Source organism: Schistocerca piceifrons, chromosome 10 (assembly GCF_021461385.2).
Source record: "Schistocerca piceifrons isolate TAMUIC-IGC-003096 chromosome 10, iqSchPice1.1, whole genome shotgun sequence".
NCBI classification, from domain to species: domain Eukaryota; kingdom Metazoa; phylum Arthropoda; class Insecta; order Orthoptera; family Acrididae; genus Schistocerca; species Schistocerca piceifrons.
Genome location: NC_060147.1, coordinates 145,708,909 through 145,725,594, shown reverse-complemented (window position 1 = coordinate 145,725,594; position 16,686 = coordinate 145,708,909). Strand labels below are relative to the sequence as shown.

Here is a 16,686-nt window from a genome sequence, read left to right as displayed (position 1 = left end):
CAGACTGAACTTGATACATTTAATAGGACTTCGGGAAACTGCCACAGACGAGTACTAACGAAATATGCCGAGCTGCTTCTTCACCTTTCTCACCTTTTGTGTCTCGTGGTTTACTCTCGAAGATAACCGGTGTACGTGTTCGATAAACCGCTATCCTGCACTGACGTGTGTTCAGTTCTTACATATTTTGTAGAAAATAACTGCTTGCTTTATATTTCAGTGGCACACAATAAAGTTGAAGGTTTTGCTTGATATTGCAGGTCAGAATGAAGCTTAACTCAATACGACCTTGTAGAGCAGGTCTGCACTCCCCAGTCTCGATTCTTCCTAGCGCAGTGGACTTGACGGCATTTATTCTGTGAACCGAAAGTGCAATCGATCTGACGGCCGTAACGAAACGGACTGGGAATGAAAGTGTGCATACCTCACCGTCACAGCAAACTACCTCACTTATCTGCTGCCTTTTGCTCAGTAACAAATAGGAAATAGTTTTTTGTAATGTTAACAGTAATATTAATCATTGTATGTGATAGCGCTGTACTTCCTCGCTTAAATCTGTTTACACCCTTTAATCTTTATCTAGTGGGAGAATTTAAGTGCCTGAATCTCAGAAGATAAAAATTTAAATGTTTTAATAAAATAATTTTGTAACATCTTGTGGTGATTGTTCAGCTACCCTTCCTGCTTGTCAGGTGAAAGCTTCTGCTCTCTGACCCCCTTTCCTTCTTCTTCCTTGTCCTCCTTTCTGTACTCCGTTTCCCCTGTAAGCACTTAGATGCAGCTTTTATACCATTGTTTCTGTTCAGCCAATGTAGTGTGATTATAACAGATTAACAATAGAGCAATGCAGATATATGTTTAGAAATACAAAATGCTTTCACCCACACATACACTTGTAACTTTTTGATAATCCTTGCTCACTGCTTTTGTGTCTCGTTATTACCTATTTATCATTTTCTGTCTCTGAACATCTGCGATAAAATTTATATATGTTTACATTTTGAGCTTTTTAATTTTGTTTTTGGTTTGCTTTTGTTCATCTTTGTGTGTGTGTGTGTGTGTGTGTGTGTGTGTGTGTGTGTGTGTGTGTGTGTGTGTGTGCAGGGAGCACCTCAAAGTGAAAACTTGCTCGGTTTCAGCACCTTGTAAGGGTCCTCAGCTTCATCTTCTGTTACGACTGCATTTGTACATCGGTGATATATTTCCGTGGATCTCTCACGGAGACTTAGTTCAGTTTCTGCACACCTAATAATTCTGGTCTGTTGTTCTCTTCTAAGCCAGTAGTATGGTTGGGTAATTCTTTATGTAAGACCACATTGAATGTAGCCATTCTTAATCTCATCTAATTTTCAGTAATTTTTGTAAAGAATCTTCAGACTGGAACCTTTAAGAATGTCGCTATATCACAGTGGCAACTTGTGCGAAAAATCGGAAATTCTCGGGGAAAGTAAAACTCGTTCCCACGTACGAGAGAAGTTTGTTCGGGGACATTCTGAATTATAATCTGGAAAAATGTGGAAATTTTCTAGAAACAAACTCGCTTCTGTAAACTGTTAAGAAATAGAGATGATGATAGTTTTGAAATGCTCAAATTACGGGACCATGGAACTGTTACCAGCTATTTTTTAATTCGTGCACACACTTCTCTGACAGTTTTTTAGAACATATTCACACTGGACCCGCATTCGAGAAGATGACCGTTAGAACCTGCGTCCAGCCACCCCAATTTAAATTTTCCACGACTTCCGTAAATCACTTCAGGCAAATGCCGGGGCGGTCCCGTCGAAGGGGTGCGGCAGACTTCCTTCCCCGTTCTTTCCTGATCCGATGGGACTGATGACCTTTGTGCTCGGTCCCTTCCCCCAAATCGACCGACCGACATATGCCCGTGTATTTTTTGGTAACCTAATTTGTATTAATCAGATGTCTTCTGTGTTTATAGAGCTTCACGCTTCTTAGTTTGGGCACTGGTTTAGAAAAACTGCAACACACTCTTGAGAAGTATCACAAAAACTTAGTACATAAATGTAATGTAACACTCTTTTTAATCATTTCTTCAAATTGTAATTTATATGGAAGAAATTCCTTAATAGCACCGATTTTTGTATCACGGGAAATAAAATTCTTTCAAGTTGTCAGTGAAAACTGGTAGGCGACCAGTTCCGGTCAGGTTTTCCACTCTCGTCAGGGCTCGAAGCCTTTTTGTCCGAATGCAGTATCGTCGAAGCTGAATAATGCTTATTACTTCTTATTACTTTACATATGGAGCTACAAAATCAAACCGACCGGCAGCTTGTTTCTACAATAGTACTGTGTGTAGAGCTTGTGTAGGTGATAAATTCTAAAACACTACTTACCAGATTTGTACTTCCGTTCTCGCACGGTACAAACGTAAAAAATAGCTATAGAACCGCATAGCGTTAGATCGTCTACTCACTCCATGTACACATTGTTTGTTGGAGGTGCTATTCACATAACACATTATTTCAGTGTCAGATTTAGTAACTGTATTTTAATCTGTCTTCCAAATGAAACAAAAATCACAGAATGCAACAGAACACTTAGGCACAAAAATATTGGACAAAAGATGAAATTGTCAGCAGAAATAATAATAATAAGTAGGGTTCCAGTCACTGAGAGTCACGGGACAAAAGGAGGCATACCAGTAAAGGACAGGAGGGGAAAATACCCGGAATTGTGTTCGTAAATGACATAATGTAATTTATATGTATTTTCTCGAATTTTTCAGTAATTTGTATCCCATGTTTTGGGGTGTGATTTAAGTATTATTTATTATGTTTTGCAACTTGTACACCAACCAGACTGCAGTTAAAGTTTGAACGACATGAAAAAGAGGCAGGGAGTGAGCCGCGGCTGTAGCTACCCCCCAGTGTTACTCACTCTGTATTCTGAACAGGAGAAATTTGGAAAGAGAATTGAAGTTAAGGAAAAAGACACAAACACTGTGAGGTTCACCAACAATACTGCTATTCGGTCGGAGCCGACGAGGGACTCGGAAGGGCAGTCGAACGGAATGAATAGCGTCTGATAGGAGACGAATGTCTACAAAAGTAAAATGAGGGTAGTAGACTATAGTCAGATCGAGTGAGACGGTCGGTGCCTTTGTGGAAAAATGTTCGCAGTTGCCTACGGAACCACAATTGTATCGAGGTGTGCATTTCTTTGTCCGTCAGTACGTTGCCGAGGTCGGTTCGAGTACGCTGCAGAAGTTTTGCTGGGAAGCCCTTACGTGACCTCTGTACAGTTACGATCTCTCCCATATTTCCATATTTTTGGAGCCCTGGAGAAAGACTTCTGCTGCCGTCAATTTGCTTCGGATGAACAGATGCACACCTGGGTACACTGGTGGTTCTGCTGGCAACCCTGACTGTTTTTCCGGGAAGGCACTGCCGTGGGATAATGTATTCTCAGTCCTGACAATTGCTTTTGAAATGATAAACGGTTTTCTTACTTTCCCTCTGTCTCATTTCCATTTGTCATAACAATGTAGATTGAGCCATTTTACATTTCCATTTCACATTTGTATATGAATATGGCTTGAATGCTGACCCTTTAGAAGTGGTACTTTTTTATTTTATTGTTTTATAAGTATAGGTGGGTGAGAGTAATTCCTACCCACCACCTTCTACACAGTACGAAAATAGATATCCTTCTATGGAATAGGAGGAGTTTGTTTTCAAATGTAGCTTTGCCATTTGTCAGGCATTGCATACTATTGGGTAAGTGATCAAGAATTTTGGCAGTAACATTTTGCACCCCCTTTCTGTGTTAGGCAATCTTAATGTAGAATAATGAATGTCAATTTTTTCCGATATTGTAATTACATACATCATTGTTCTTTTTGGACTGCAGTGGGTTATTAACAACAAACGTTGAGGGAATAAATATCAAAAGTCAAAATGCCTAATTTCTGAAACAAATGATTACAAGACATTCGTGGAGGAGGACAACAGGAGCTGCAGTGACATAGACGGGAGATTCTTGCAGAAAAAGTGAGGGTAAATAGGGCACATTTAAATAAATCTTTATGAATATTTACTTTATTACGATTGTTTCCATTTATTGGCCATCCTCACAGTATCTGCATAAGCAAGTAACACTAAAATTACAGAACTGCCCCAAAATTTGTTTTGTATACACAGGCTAAGTGGTAAATTTTGTCCTTTCCTCCTGTGTAAAAGAACTACTACGGTACATCAATTACACATCAGATAAGTTGTGAAGTCCAAAAAACTGTGACAAATGATTGAAAAGAAAGTCACTGTTCCAACTCTTGAGTTCATGTTGTTGAAGGGGATCATTCTTTATCACAATATCCTAGCACAAATAATTTTTAACCCTTAACATGAAACATCTCTGAAATGTGCGTAACTAGAAACATGCAGTCTCTCACACCACCTAATATTTTATATCACGGTACTCCACATAAGTTGACAGAAATCAAGTAAATAGTCATTTAATTCCTGTTATAAGTAAGTTTAATATAAATATAAAAATATAAATATATATTTAATAGTAATAAATAAATTTAATATAAATTTTTAATATTCCCTAGCATAAATAAAATATTGCAGAAAATGTAAAAAAAAGATAATAATCAACTGAACTGAAATATTAAGTCACTTCTCTTTTGTACAGTCGACACACATCTTTCTGCTGCATTCCAGGCAAACTGGGTGACCACATTTGATGCACTTGTATGCCGTTTTCCTATTCTTGGACGCAGGGCACTTCATACACGTTTTCCTTTTGTCCATTCTATCACTTGGTATATCTTAGCTTGATTGCTGAGTGTTTCCCAGAACTTTGTGGATCATTTTTTTGATATTTCTGGGTAAATTTTGAATTTCCATGCGTCTTCTTAGATGTGGCTCTATCAGCTCCATGGGCAGACTTTTGGTGAATTTGAGAGGAGTTGGCATGGGGTTTCCTCTGTAGCACAAACACAGAACAAAACTGTTCACACTACTGATGTTTACAAGTGTATAAGAGACTGCCATTGGCCAGCACCTTGTACGTCCGATGAATAATTGGCACATTTCATGTCAAATAAATTGGTCCAGATTTGGTTGCATTGTAGTAACAAATAATTTCTGGCTTATTTTTCATGGTATCATTTTCCGTGGAATGATGCATTGAAGACACAAGAATTACTGCCTTGTTTCTCTTAGGAACAAATGAAACCAGTGTTGTATTGACAGAGAATCCATATAATGCTAACCCATCTGGCCTGCTTTTATCAGCCAAAAACTCTTGGGAAATTTCGCATTTGTTCTTTCTGACCGTTCCTACGTATGTTAGTCCCTTCTTTCTCAGCTCATGAATGAGTTCTATAGATGTAAACCGATTGTCAGTGGTAATGTTTCTGTCACTTCCTTCTATTGATTTGCACAGACGTAAAACAGCCTGAATTGGTTTGGCAAGCTTCTTCTCTTCTTCTGTCAGGTCACATCCGTCATCTTTCCCTGAATGTATGTAGGCATTGAAGAGGTAAGCGTTTCCAGAGTCTGCCGGGCACATAATTTTTATGCCGTATTTGGCTGGTTTGCTAGGCATATAAACGCAGAAAGGACATTTTTCCCTGAATGATACTAACATTTCATCCAGTGTAACATTGCCTTTTATGTGGTACAATTGCTGAGACCTGAAAATGAATTTCTCAAAAATGTTTGATACTGGGCGGCTGGGGTCTGACTTCTTTCTTTCGTCACTGGTAGTCGAATTGTCAAGTCTCAGACTGCTTAGAAGTATTTCAAAGCGCTTTGCCGACATTGTCACCACAAATATAGCACGACCGGTCAGATCCTTTTTGAAAGAGGCAACATATTTTCGTGAGAGGATTTGAATATTGATGTCATCATCAGAAGGCCTATGAAAGCTTTGATTTCAACATTGTCAGTATCTCTGTAATTAGACGGATTAATTGTTTCCTGCAACTTTGCCCTTATTGTATTCAGTTTCACGTTTGTATTGTCCTAAACTTTAACTTTTGGCTGTTAGGCCGGGCATTCCTCCTTTCAGAATGTTGTGCTTTGGTGTTCTTCTTGTTCTAACAGGCTCAGAGCGTTCCCATTAGAAATTATTTTTACCATAAAAGTACTGTGTTTTCTGTGAGGTGTTATGTGTACTATGGACTGCTCTAGGCTCTTCTTCCAATAAAACATTTTCTTCACCAGTATCAGTCTCTGTTTCATGGTGGCTATCACCTATCACAAAATCTGGATCATCACCAAAATCATCAAATGTGTCATCATCGATCCCACTTTTCTGTTCATCTAAATTGCATTATCTGTGCTTGGACCCAACCTTCCAAATCTGGACTAGCTGTAGATATGTTACTCTTCGTAGAAAGTCGATCCATGTTATACCTGAAATATGACATAAATTTAATAGAGGGAAATATTCCACGTGGGAAAAACTCTTTGCCTTTACAAATGTCTGCTTGTGTCTGTGTATGTGCCGATGGATATGTGTGTGTGTGCGACTGTATACCCCTTCTTTCCCCCTAAGGTAAGTCTTTCCGCTCCCGGGATTGGAATGACTCCTTACCCTCTCCCTTAAAACCCACATCCTTTCGTCTTTCCCTCTCCTTCCCTCTTTCCTGATGAGGCAACAGTTTGTTGCGAAAGCTTGAATTTCATGTGTATGTTTGTGTTTGTTTGTGTGTCTATCGACCTGCCAGCACTTTCGTTCGGTAAGTCACATCATCTGTGTTTTTAGATATATGACATAAATTCACGCATAGAAGAAGACTCTATAAAATAACAGCAAAAATGTCGTAATTAGAAACGTGCGGTCTATTGGACCTACCAAATTCTTGTACGTAATACGAAACGTGTGGTATCTCAGGCACACCACTTTGCCCACGCCTGTAAACAGTACTCTGTATGCCTTCACTGACCAAGTAAAACTGATTCTTGACTGCTGCTTTAAACGCAGCAAGTATTGCGCTGAAGGTACTGGGAAAGTGAAGCCGCACTTTTTTGCACACTCGACATTTAAAATAAATGAGGGGTCTGAGCAACCGATTTTTCGAGTTAAGGGTTAAGAACGTCTTGTAACTGCGTATTTTGATAATGTGTTCTTAATAACATTGTTCCTGTATCATTTTATTTTAACATTTTCTAGATGTACAATGATGAACAAAGTACCATACTTCGAAATTGTTGTGTGCGCAGTTTCTCTGTGACACTCGAGTTGTTCTCCTTCCCCCTCCCCCCTTCCTCCAGAGATACAGCAAAATTTACATGACGTATATACAAAACAAACTGCCTTCAGTCACAAATTGCAATTTTTAATTTTGACAAAACAGAGAATCGTTTACCACTTCCAATAGTGGTTACGTAGTTTTTAAACATGGTGCGAGTAGACATAATGACGTAAATACACACATTTCTTGTCTGGTGGCCCACTGGAAAAGAAAATTCAGATACTTCAGAGATTACCAGTGTCGTATTTCACTATGTATACAGGTGATGTTATTAGTAATGTAAGATGATGCAAAGATATTACATTATTATTTTCGGAGATTTCATTTGCAATGCAATTATTTGTGAATCTTACATGTAAATAATTATGTAACACCTTTGTATCATCATAGAAATACCACCACCTGAGTGTATGAAGAAGTCCAACATTTGGATATTCTCTGACTCGTTTGAATTTTGTTAGTAAACTACAGTCAAAAAAATGTAGACTCATTGAGCATCGAAAAATGAGTGCTGGGGACTCAAAGTGTGTAAGTAAAAATCACGATACTGCAGTGGTGGCCAATGACAGAAAGTGGTGGTAGCAAATTAAATACTTACACAGCTGCATGTCATAAATGTCTTTAATGTTTTACAGCTGTTGGCAGTTGTCCAGAAAAAATGTTAAAAAAAGGCATAGATGGCACGAACAAGAAGAAAATGGGCACTTAATGTATGTTGAGGCCAATGCTACACATCCTCATGTATGGGTATATATCCCATACCTCTTACTACCCACCTGTAGAATGGGAATTGTCATATTCTTTAGACACAGATAGCAAGAAATGAGATGCTTCAGGAAAGCAGCTCGGCTGGAAACTCGGTGGAACAAAAATTGTTTGCTGTCCACTTGTATCGAGCAGCAGAAATGTCAAAATTCTATGTTTTCTTGAAAGAATATTTTTTGTCTCATATTTGCAATTTGAGTGTTGCATGTTACACATTAATGACGGTATTCTATATTTTGAAGCTCTTTGTTGCTGACTTTTTTCCTCAGTATTATGCACAAATCCCACGTATGACATGCGAAAAGTACTAGTCTGAAGTAACGTGAAGGAAACGAGATAGCCCCTGCCTAGCTTAAAATTAGGAAAGACGGGAAGGAAATAATATTTTACATATTGGCATACAATCGTTTTATTATGTTTGGTATCTGCACGTGACAGACAACAAAGTTCTGCTAAAAGAAAAAGATTCATTCAGAATCCCATAAATATCAACATATATGTTGAGGACAACAACAAATACTTCTACAATAAATGTGTCATTTATCTAGAGAGTGATTTTAAATTTCTTCATAACTAATGTCAGTGTCAGATCTACATCTACACGGATACTCTGCAAATCACATTTAAGTGCCTAACAGAGGGTGCATCGAACCACCTACACAATTCTCTATTATTCCAATCTAGTATAGCGTGTGGAAAGAACGAACACCTATATCTTTTCGTAGGAGCTCTGATTTCCTCTGTTTTATTGTGGTGATTGTTTCTCCACACGTAAGTCGGTGTCAAAACATTTTCGCATTCGGAGGAGAAAATTGGTGATTGGAATTTCGTGAGAAGATTCAGTCGGAACGAAAAACACCTTTCTTTTAATGGTGTCCAGCCCAAATGCTGTATCATTTCAGTGACATTCTGTCCCGTATTTTGCGATAATACAAAATGTGCTGCCCTTCTTTGAACTTTTTGTCTGTTACATTGGCCATGTGTGATGAGTCTACATTCCAAACAAGTACTTAGTATTCTTGAGTCACTCCTTAGCTTATAGAGAACTGAAAAGAATGGGAACAGATAAATGTGTGAAAATCCATACATATTATGAGGGTGGGGGGGGGGGGGGGGGAGGTTGCACGTACGCGTGTTCCACATCTCCTCCTAAATCACTGGGCTGATTTGAACCAAACTTGGTACACATACCCCTTACTGTCAGGCAATAATCCCTGTGCGCTGAGAACCACAGGATGTCATAAGATCTGAGATACACTGCTGGAAATTGAAATAAGAACACCGTGAATTCATTGTCCCAGGAAGGGGAAACTTTATTGACACATTCCTGGGGTCAGATACATTACATGATCACACTGACAGAACCACAGGCACATAGACACAGGCAACAGAGCATGCACAATGTCGGCACTAGTACAGTGTATATCCACCTTTCGCAGCAATGCAGGCTGCTATTCTCCCATGGAGACGATCGTAGAGATGCTGGATGTAGTCCTGTGGAACGGCTTGCCATGCCATTTCCACCTGGCGCCTCAGTTGGACCAGCGTTCATGCTGGACGTGCAGACCGCGTGAGACAACGCTTCATCCAGTCCCAAACATGCTCAATGGGGGACAGATCCGCAGATCTTGCTGGCCAGGGTAGTTGACTTACACCTTCTAGAGCACGTTGGGTGGCACGGGATACATGCGGACGTGCATTGTCCTGTTGGAACAGAAAGTTCCCTTACCGGTCTAGGAATGGTAGAACGATGGGTTCGATGACGGTTTGGATGTGTAGGAGATCGCTCCCCACACCATGATGCCGGGTGTTGGCCCTGTGTGCCTTGGTCGTATGCAGTCCTGATTGTGGCGCTCACCTGCACGGCGCCAAACACGCATACGACCATCATTGGCACCAAGGCAGAAGCGACTCTCATTGCTGAAGACGACACGTCTCCATTCGTCCCTCGATTCACGCCTGTCGCGACACCACTGGAGGCGGGCTGCACGATGTTGGGGCGTGAGCGGAAGACGGCCTAACGGTGTGCGGGACCGTAGCCCAGCTTCATGGAGACGGTTGCGAATGGTCCTCGCCGATACCCCAGGAGCAACAGTGTCCCTAATTTGCTGGGAAGTGGCAGTGCGGTCCCCTCTGGCACTGCGTAGGATCCTACGGTCTTGGCGTGCATCCGTGCGTCGCTGCGGTCCGGTCCCAGGTCGACGGGCACGTGCACCTTCCGCCGACCACTGGCGACAACATCGATGTACTGTGGAGACCTCACGCCCCACGTGTTGAACAATTCGGCGGTACGTCCACCCGGCCTCCCGCATGCCCACTATACGCCCTCGCTCAAAGTCCGTCAACTGCACATACGGTTCACGTCCACGCTGTCGCGGCATGCTACCAGTGTTAAAGACTGCGATGGAGCTCCGTATGCCACGGCAAACTGGCTGACACTGACGGCGGCGGTGCACAAATGCTGCTCAGCTAGCGCCATTCGACGGCCAACACCGCGGTTCCTGGTGTGTCCGCTGTGCCGTGCGTGTGATCATTGCTTGTACAGCCCTCTCGCAGCGTCCGGAGCAAGTATGGTGGGTCTGACATACCGGTGTCAATGTGTTCTTTTTTCCATTTCCAGGAGTGTATGTGAAAAACTGCCACAATGTGCACAACATTTAAATTTATTACTACTCTGCTAATAACACTATTTGCAATATATTTCGCGAACAGTATCTACAAATGCCGCTCGATCTACCTACGAAAAAATATCATACGACACAGTTTGAGAGATATCCTATTGTAAATACTGACATGCGTAAAAAACAGCCACATCACGCAAGAGGTTTTCATACATTTGTTCTTTGCTACAAAGACACTCCTGTACTGAGTCATCTTAAGGAAATCCCTGACACTTAGCAGTGCTTTCGACAGCTTCCCACTGCTAAGTTGAAACGACTGTAGGCGAAAACAATAACTGTCGTAGAGCTACGACGAAGAGGCACTGCTGTAAAGACGTTTATAAAATTGTGCTGCAGTGACGTGAAGCGGCTGTGCCCGGGGTACTTTACCTATATATTTGTACATCATGATATTTCTTTGTAGGACAATTTCATAAATTAAAAGGTGTTATCTCAAATACATGGAAGTGAGGTTTCTTCAATATTACATTTCAAAAACAGTTCATTTTTTTGTTTCTAATAGTGAATTCACAAAATGAATACCCGGGCAATGCTGGGTGTGTCAGCTTGAAAGTAAATACACGGAGATATTCTAGCAGCAGTAAAGGTTTGAGGTAAAGGACAGTTTGGCAGAAGAGCAACAATTTTGATGACTAAAAACTGAGGAAAATTAATGGAGAAGTAGCTGAGGTACGAATTATCACAGTGTTGGAATTTTGGTTGTTCTTTCTTCTCGGTAGTACTTATTTTGGAAATTATGTAATGTTGAGTGACTTATGAAATGAAGCTTTAGCTGTTGACTAATCTCAGTTAATTGATGTGCAGTGTACTTATCCTTCCAAATCTAAGTACAAATTATTCAGATGGAACAGTTGTATTGTTTTAGTTCATTGTATCAGTTCATTGACTTCAAGGAAACAAAATGATTATATATTGCAGTAACTGAAAATGATTTTGTTAGAAATGTGTAATACTAGTGTTTTATTTATCAGATCGCTAAAACTTGGTTAGCTAGTAATTGTCAGCCCTCTATTCTGGGCAAGGACAGTAGTGCGACCGGTGCAGTCGTCGTGAAAACTTTCGATTAAAACTTGCAGACTACATAATTTTTTATAACAGTTTGTGGCGTCAAATGAACTTAGTGCTGCTGACACGTCTTTACGTGAGACATTCTCTGAGGTCAGTTCGAAAGAACGGAGATTGTGCTCGACTGCTGTCCTGGGTAAGGGCCAGAATCCTAGAAGCTGTAGTCAAAACTACTTTTGACATATTCCATCAAACCGATCGTACTTTCAGAGGAGTTGAGTTGCCAGATGCTGACGCAAGGACCGACTTTTTCCTATGTTGGGAGCTTTTTTCTGTTTGAAATCCCATAAATTTATTAAGATTAGTTGTTTAAATAGAGAATTTTGACATATTATTTGCCTGGGATTGTCATAACACTGTCAAATGTTTGACAGACAAAGATAAACAATGAAATGCTTGCAGACAAAAAAGTCCACCAGAATTTGAAAACGCACAGCACGACTAGAGAGAGAGAGAGAGTGTGTGTGTGTGTGTGTGTGTGTGTGTGTGTGTGTGTGTGTGTGTGTGTGTGTGTGTGTGTACTCACTGTCTGCAACTCAGCACCTCCTCTAGGTGGTGGGTAGCAATCCGTCCTGTTCATATTGTTGTTACAGACACTAAAGGTAGTAAAGGGTAAAGGAGGGGAAAAGTTAGAAATAAGGAACAAGTACAAATTATAGAGATCCCAACTCCGTCTGGAAACTGAGCCGAGGCAATTGGCTTGACAAGTGTACGAAAGTAACAGTATCGTGCAACTGTCAGAAAAGTTCTCTTACTGTAAGTGAAAGTGTCAAAATAGTCTTTGAAACACATTTATTTTGTAACATATTTTCCATGTGGACTGACACATTTCTCCTAGTAATGATCCAATGGCTGTGTACCGTATGTCAATAATTCTTTGCAGGATCTGCAAATTACCCACCTATACCTGAAATTGCCTATTCAGTTGAGGTTAAGCACAAATCAGTGATGGAGAGTTAGAAGAGAAATGAAAAACCTTAGAAGCTAAATGTGGGAAATACGTTTCGTGTTCTGGCATTTCCCGTATTGTAAGTTGCTTGTAGGTTGCTTTCCCCCCTCCCCAATACTGAAACACTTTCGCAGTCAGGTGCTCCGTAGTTTCATAAAAATCATCATTCTGTTTTCTTAGCCAGGTTTATTCTTGAGAATTTTGCCAACCGATATTTGTAAAGATCTGCGTCACTACCTCCCACTATCGACTGCCATTGCCGAGGCAACGAATGTTTCGTCAAAAAGTACTGACGCGATATTTCCCGGTGGCGGCATTCACTTTGAAATCTTTTCATCCAGATGCTACCCACCGTTTAAACTGGTGTTTTCCGTGTAAATGTGTGTCACCTCCGGCCACAGAACAAACATCGAAAACAGTTTCATTCTAGAATGGGCAAGTGTAAAACTTGTAGAGTTGCCTTTAACTCCACCCTTAAAGCCATACACAGCAGTAGTACCCGAGCTTCGTAATGCCCAGGTTCTTTCAGCGATAGCATTTTGTGTAAAATCGATTTGATTTTGTCTGCATTGTGTATCCAGTGAGGGATGGGATGAGAGTGTGATATCAGTGGGGGGGAAAAATAGCTTTCAGCTACTGCTCACCTCTATACTGTTCCTAGAGCTGGTATTACAGACATTAATCCCCTAAATAAATCTGCTTCATGTCCAGATTGTTCGCTCACTAAGAGCATTACTCACTGAATGCAGAGTCCCCGGTTAGAGTTCTAGCCTGAAACAGTTTTAATCTGTCAGTAACTTTCACATATTAGTCTTTCTGCTAGACGAAAAGATATGTACTTTCGAAATCTCACACACAGCAGCTGTCTTCTACACCTGCCACCCGCAACAAGTGCACCAACACTGCCACCTCCCTGTGATAACATGTGCGTGCACACACACACACACACACACACACACACACAATATTTGCATTTTGTGAACACTCAGCATTGGGGGAGGAGGAGAAGAGGAAAGCACATTTGGTAGTTGCAAGATCTGGCCATACAAACGTGCTTCTTCTCTGCCATCTAAAACACTTCATTTCATTTACCATCCCGTACTGCATTTCTTCACCAGACAGAAAGGCTTTATATTTCTGATTAGAAACATGAGTAATTCTACTGTGTGTGACAGAAAAATCAGTACTTCTGTCCCAGTTGTTGGGAGTTCCGACCCGCATATCGTGCTGTCTGCTGACACGTTCCTCGGCTGCACGTATCCCGTACCTCGAGTCGAAGGGCTGAAACTGATCAAAACTGTAGAGATGTCTGTTCTCTCACTCTTTTAGATCATTTATCTGTAAAACTCTGCATTTCTGTACAATCAGTGCCTGGAGATAATGAATGTGAAGTCTGCAGAAGCACAAGCTATTTAAGACGGTACTGTGTAACAGGTTGTAAAGGCTGGCATGTTAATAAGGTTCTTAGGTGAGGTGTTATCTGACATTCCCCGGAAACAGTGTGTGTTGACACGTAGAGTTAAAATGAACCAATTTATATGCAGCAAAAAGGAACAGCTCGTAGCAAATGTGGACAATGTGATTTCTGTGGCTTTTGGTAGGTGGATTACTGCTGTGCAGAGACATGGAAATTGATGCAGTCTGTCCACACGTGGGCGCCGTCGAGTGTTCTCGCTGTTTCGTTCTGTGCTGCTGTGTTTTCACCGTTTCGTCAAATTCCACATTTGTACTTTGACGATTGATAAGGAAAGAAAATACGATAACGGTGCAACTTCTATTTTGGGCACACAACTGTATGTGGTAACCTTCATTTTTTTGAGCAAACGTTTATGTTTTTACCCAATAGTACCTCACTTATGACTTTCGTGAATCTGAACACGGTACGTACAGTTCCACACAGTAAATTTCTAGGTGTATGCATTGATGAGGGATTGAACTGGAAAAACACACTGAAGTTCTGCTGAAACGTTTGAGTTAAGCTACTTACGCTATTAGGGTCGTTGCAAATTTTGGCGATATACATCTCAGTAAATTAGCTTATCATGCCTATTTTCATTCTCTGCTTTCGTTTGGCATCATATTCTGGGCTAACTCATCATTGAGTAAAAGTGTGTTCATATATATATATACATACACTTATGAAATTTGTTATTAACAATCCAAATGAATTCAAAAGTAATAGCAGTGTACATGGCTACAACACTAGGAGAAAGGATGATCTTCACTACTCAAGGTTAAATCTAACTTTGGCTCAGAAGGCGGTAAATTATGCTGCCACAGAAGTCTTTGGTCACTTACCTAATAGCATCAAAAGTCTGACAGATAGCCATACAGCACTTAGAAGGAAATTAAAATAATTTCTTAATGGCAACTCCTCCTACTCATTAGATGAAGTTTTGGATATTGATATTGGGTAATTTCCCCATCCCCCTCAGAAAAAGTTAAAAATATTGTCATGTAACACTTTGTCTAATGTAATATCTTGTGTATACACCTTTTATTAACCCGACACGTTCCACATCATTACAAAGTGTCGTATTCACGATCAATGGAACAAGTACTAATCTAATCTGATGCTCGTATTTGTCTGTTACACGATGCCGTCTCGTCAGCGGCTCAGTCTTATAAATTCTTTAGGTTCGTTAACTTTACACAAATACATAATATTACGATAAATGACTCGTGGTTGCTAAAACACATTTACGTAATTGAAAAATCATTTTTATTCAGTTTTAGTTCTCGGAGCCTGTGAACACTTGGCACACATCGACAGAGGAAGTAGTCCAACTTTTGGGGATCTGTAATGATGCCGTGTGACCGCTGACGAGGTTTCTCATCCTCAATTTGTGCCTCCTGGCAACAAACACACACACACACACACACACACACACACACACACACACACACACACACACACACACACACACACACACACACAATCTTTCACTGTTGGTCGAGTTAAATTCTGGAGACACTTGTGAGCGTAGTTCAGATGTCACTGTAGTCATTTTTGTTCTATCCTCTGACTGTTAGAAAATATACAAGGTGCAGCTGCCATTTTAGAAAGATTTTGGGAAGGTTTCACTTCAGAAAGGAGCTTATAGAGTCGATCGAACAAAATATATCTCGAAAATTATTTTGTGGCAAAAGTTTAATTTCTCATTGTGCACATAGCTATATGAAATGCATTCTAAGATAATCTAAGTGAATAGAAACTGTAGGTACACTTGAATCATTTGCCTATCCTCATTGCTGAATTATTTAAGGAAGGATAATGATAATAATCCCACAAAAATGTGATTAACTTACTAGATTCAGAAGACTTGCACTTTATATTTTAAGTCACACCTTACAGAAGTTTTCTACTCTTTACATTTCAAAATTTGTTGTAAACTTCACTGTGAGATGCAACCCAATTGTTACACTGTTACTGTTTCTACTGTCCACACGGCTATCACTTTCATATGTTGCCGACCAGATGCCGAACTTGTAATTGCGTGATAACCTATTTTCTTGAAAATATGTAGTACAGTGAATCGAGCTGTAGTTTCATTACAAGTGACCGAATGTCTTCTTCCGTTACGATATACGCTATGTTTTTATAAATGGCTAATGGCTATTGAGAAAGAGAAGTTCTTTGGGCAGTAATTTACTCACTATGTTCAGTAGACACTACAACTGTTTTAGCACTTTTCTTTGACTGACTATCTGAAGCAGATGTCACACGAAACACTTGTTCACTTGTCTGCAGGTCTGAGTGGACTCGTAGTGTGTCTAGCTCTGTGTACTTGTGATAGCTGTGTTTGTTCGGGCAGCACTGCCGTGTTTGTTCTGGCAGTGTGTACCGAGGAGGTCACTGGAGCAAAGTGCTTCTAGCACTGTGTAGCTGCCTTTACACGGATATAAAAACCTTAAAGGCAGCAATAGTCCTAGGTTAAAGTTCTTTCTACACCACAGAGGAATTCGTGTATCTTTTACAACTTCTGTATTTTCAT

General features: G+C 40.4%; 1 protein-coding gene across 10 annotated transcripts in view; it reads left to right on the top strand.

Moving 5' to 3' along the window:
* LOC124718930 (programmed cell death 6-interacting protein) overlaps nucleotides 1–16,686 on the top strand; it is a 147,802-nt gene that overhangs the window by 119,152 nt on the left and 11,964 nt on the right. Inside the window, exon 16 of one of the 10 annotated variants that reach the window (XM_047244591.1) lies at nucleotides 261–580. The exons of 8 other annotated variants lie outside the window; for them this stretch is intronic. In XM_047244591.1, the coding sequence (XP_047100547.1) occupies nucleotides 261–277 (17 nt within the window). In that variant the 3' untranslated portion in view covers nucleotides 278–580. Of the gene's footprint in view, nucleotides 1–260; nucleotides 581–16,686 lie in introns of those variants that run through there. One more of the 10 variants, XM_047244593.1, reaches the window with a different exon arrangement.